Source organism: Branchiostoma floridae, chromosome 8, assembly GCF_000003815.2.
Source record: "Branchiostoma floridae strain S238N-H82 chromosome 8, Bfl_VNyyK, whole genome shotgun sequence".
Lineage (NCBI taxonomy): Eukaryota > Metazoa > Chordata > Leptocardii > Amphioxiformes > Branchiostomatidae > Branchiostoma > Branchiostoma floridae.
The window spans coordinates 24,672,817-24,677,283 of NC_049986.1; the positions used below are offsets into that span (position 1 = coordinate 24,672,817).

The window sequence follows — 4,467 nt, forward strand, 5'->3', positions numbered from 1 at the left end:
AAACATTCTCAAAAATGGCTTTGACTTGTTGACAGCGCATGCTGCAATATTGAGCCATCTCAACTCGCGGCTTTTCTCATACCCCTCCACAACAGGAAATTCTTTTCTATACCAGGCAACATCTTTCCACAATCAAACTCTGTAGAAATTTATTCAGGGTTTTGTTTTTTGTCAGACTGTGACTCTCTTGTATTATATGGAACAGTATTTCAATGATGTTCGGTTTTATGATGAAACTCTTTGGACGAGCGTATTACTACGTCCATCATGTGACTTGGTTTGAAATTTCAGTTAACTTTGTGTTTTGACTGCCGAAGCCAAACAAAGCTCTCGTCTCCTTTCCACGGGCGTGATCGTACGCTGCATACAGCGGTTGGACGAAGCATGTCATATCCGTGCACAAAATAAAGCACTTACCGACCAGCTTTCAATCAGTCCTCTGATCCTTCTCAACTTGAAATGACCCAAAGCCTAAGTCACACATCTAGACTGGAAGTGTGACATCAGCAAAGGGTCAAAGGTGCTTGATAAGGATCAAAGGACTGATTGACCGCTTGTTGGTAAGTGCTTTATTTTGTGCACGGACATGAAGTTTGAAATTGTAACATAATGTTGACTACCATCACAGATAAACTTACATTGCAGTTTCAAAATGTTTTGATGTTGATGCGATGTGAATATTTCCGCAGGCGTGATCGTGCGCTGCATCCAGCGGTTGGACGAAGCATGTCGCGATGTTCGGAGCGCCGCCCGAATCATCGGAGACCCGAACCTGTACGCCAAGATGGAGCTCGCCTCCGAGAAGATCAAGAGAGACATTGTGTTCGCCGCTAGCCTCTATACGCAGTAGGGTTTAAATCATCATCATCTGGGCGTGCTGCTTGCACGGATGGCCATGACTCTCTTCCTCCATCCTTCCCTATCCTCCATAGCCTTGGGCAGATCTTCAGCCGAGCAGCAGGCATCGTCACAAAGTTGATGTAGATTATGTTTTGTATGTCTACCTTTATCTTTACTCCGCCATGCGTGACCAGCAAACCTCAGCCTTCTTTCTGACTTGAAGTTTCTCGTATGACTTGAGATAACGGTGGTAGATCTCCATACAACAGTTTTTTTGTAGGATTAATGTTTGTAAATGATTAACAGCACAGCTTTAGAATACACCAGTTTTGTACAGTAAGAACAATCTGTGTTTGCCGCTAGCCTCGACACGCAGTAGGGTTAATGTTTGAAAACAGTAAAATATGGCAGCTTTGTATAACACACCTGGTTTTGTGCAGTTAATGATACAAGCTGCGCTTGCCGCTGCGGAAGGCTCTACACGCAATAGGACTTGTTTGTAAATAGTAAAACAGCACAGCTTTGTAACACACCAATTTTGTACAGCAAGCTGTGTAGGACCAGACTGTAAGGTTTGACCCACTCGTACCAGAAGATCAAGATTAGACAATGTGTTTGGCACTTAAGAGTCTACACGCGGTAGGATTTGTCAGTTTTGGCATAACACATCAGCCTTGACATGTACACTAATATAAGTAAAAACTGCATCGGATCAAACTGGTTAAACCACCTCCAGGCAAAACACACCAGAAGATCAAACTAGACATTGTGTTTGGCACCATGCAGGGACGGGTACCGGAAATTCAGATCGAGGTCCGGACCTGAACGTGGACCTGATTGTGAATAGGCAATACTCAAAACAATACAAAGCATTTGTCTTCTCTGTGACAACCGATGGAAGAATATCTTTTCAGGGAGCTTAACTGGATCGAGATCACTTTTACTTTCTTTTGCGTGTACTAGATGTCTTGTAGTTACCTGTTACTGTAAGTACATTTAAGTCCGCGGGGATTCAATTTCGCGGTAGCGGGAAAAATTATTTTCGTGGTGGATTTAATTTCGCGGTAACACCATCGACTGCAGTCTAATACCTTAATAGAAAAATGTTCGCGGTAAAGTGTTCGCCGCGAAAACCGCAAACATTAATCCACCGCGAACATTTCTGCATTTACAGTATTGCCTTGAGTAATAACCTGCTAAGGTTTCACTGGTAGGTTCTGTTGGCATTAAGGCGGGAGGATTTTGTTTTAATTCTCACCTATTCAATTACTACAATATTCTTCCAGTGACTCGTTTTAAAGGTATAAAGAAATACCTCCAAATTTTCGATGTCTTGCAGCACATATTTTTACGGAGTGAAATAGTCTCTTTTATATTCTCGGGACAACTTAGGTCATTTACATGCTCGGGACAACTTAATTGATCCCTTTACCCTCCAGTCGCGTCACTTTGTTACCGGCAGTCACTTACTAATAATATTGAAATCATTGACGTAGAAGCACGCAAGGCCCACAGAAAGATTTAGGAGGCTGTCCACATCCAGCTGGAGGGTGCGAAGCTGAACCGCAATGAGGGCTGGGAGCTGCCCAAGTCCTACCTACCCCTTCTCCGTACCGAGGTGGGGGGAGGGGGACAGATGATCTACACAAGCCTGACATAGTCTCGTGTTCTCTCGCGAGACTTGGTCACTCCGTCAACAATATGTGCTGCAAGACATTGAAGGGCAATGACCCTAATTGATGCAGGCACAGTATTTTAGCCTATTTTCGACTTTTAGCAGGAAAATGTAAGTACCATTTAATATTGGTGAGACAGTGTAGGTTGCAGGTGTTCAGATTTGGCAAAAAAACAAGGTTTTGGTTAATTTTTTAGGCCTGTGCTGACCCCTAATTTGAAGTGGTCAGTCCCTAAAATGATGTCATGGAAAGGCAAGATGGCGGCACTTTTGACCGCTGAAATATCTTGCGCTGGTCAGAAAGTTTAAAGATTAGACTTTTGGACACTTGAGATAGCAGGCTGCTGTGTGGGGTGAGTTCTTATTACATGGAATGTTCACGGATGAGATTATGACACTCTGAACTTGCTAACTTTTACATTATCGCCTATGCAGATTTGTATTAGTGGTAACTGCTCTGAACATGAGGTATGTATCTATGCCTTATAAAAACAGTCACTGTTGGAAGAATATTATTGTAACTGTATTCATAAGTGTCCAATGAGCCTCTTCAACAATAATCTATTCAAGTTTGAGTTTGACTTCAATTATGTTCAATAACTTGATAACATACCAGTACATGTAGCTACTCCTCCTGTGGTCATTATCAACATACATAATTGAACAAATACACGAGTCGTAAAAAAAACCCACAGACAAACCATTCTGTTTTAAATTTTTTTGGGGTTACGTGCATTCTATCAAGTTATCCAGTCATTTCTAATTTCACAGCTTTTTTTTTTTTTACCGATATGAATGTGATCTATACCTTATACATCAGTGTTAGTAACTTTATAATTCAGAAAGATATCTTAAGTACACAAGAATACCACAGTACACCGGAAAAGGACACAGTAATGCAGAGATAGTTTTTTCAGTACCGACTAAATCCAAGGCGTTTTTCTACTCTTTATCTTAGGTAGTACTAGTAAATGGGATGATCAGAAGTTTGTGATATATATTTCTTTAAAAAAGAAAAAAAAGAAGCCAACCATACATGGAATTAAACTTAAATAAAGGTATGAAAATGTAATGAGCATAGGCAACTGATCTTGTGTCTGCCAAAGTTCTCACTACAGTCAGGTGGATTTGGAGTGTTAGCAATATTTACAAAAGTACAAGTTCAGTTTTGACCTGATCAGAACACCAGGCTCAAGTTCGTTCCACTCTCTGGTGGTAAAAAGAGAAAGGAGAGCCTGTGGCAGTTGTTTTTGGCCGCGGCGGTCTAACTCACTTGTATCCAAGTCTGAGAGCACAAGTCTGAGTATGATACGAGTATCAGTAGCTTACCACCAGAGTCAAGGCTATATATGATAGAAGCCCAAAGAGTATATAAGACTTAACATACATATACATAAAGAGTATATAAGACTTAACATACATATACATAAAGAGTATATAAGACTTAACATACATATACATAAAGAGTATATAAGACTTAACATACATATACATAAAGAGTATATAAGACTTAACATACATATACATAAAGAGTATATAAGACTTAACACTAGAAAAAAAAACTAGATTGCCATGCCCAGCCGCAGCAAGTAAATTTTATGAAAAATTACCAAAATGAGCATTTGTAGCCTAATGATCGTACTTGTAGAAGTGGCACTTGCAAGGTACCTTGGACTGTTGTTTTAGTTGTAGAAATGAAACTAGTTGGAATGTTGTAGAAGTGGCACCGATATGGAAGCCATGAGTGTAGCTGCCAACTTTACCAGTGTACCACACTAGTGTCCCTTTTACTACACTACACAGTAGTACATGTCTTGAATGCAGGAATGAATGCTTTGTTGGCTGTGCTATCTTGTTTTGTCCCTTTAGTTCCTGTTATAACGTTTATGTTGTCTATTTTGAAAAATGTAGCCATTTCGTTTTCTTGTACCCATCTTGTTGTTTTTTTCCCC

The 4,467-nt window shown here is 40.3% G+C and overlaps 1 protein-coding gene across 1 annotated transcript in view; it reads left to right on the forward strand.

Moving 5' to 3' along the window:
• The window catches only part of LOC118422040 (helicase SKI2W-like), a 33,486-nt gene extending 29,958 nt beyond the window's left edge, over positions 1–3,528 (forward strand). The window contains 1 exon segment of the mRNA XM_035829545.1: positions 690–3,528. Within this exon segment, the coding sequence (XP_035685438.1) occupies positions 690–850 (161 nt within the window). The 3' untranslated portion in view covers positions 851–3,528.
• The last annotated feature ends 939 nt before the right edge of the window (positions 3,529–4,467 follow it).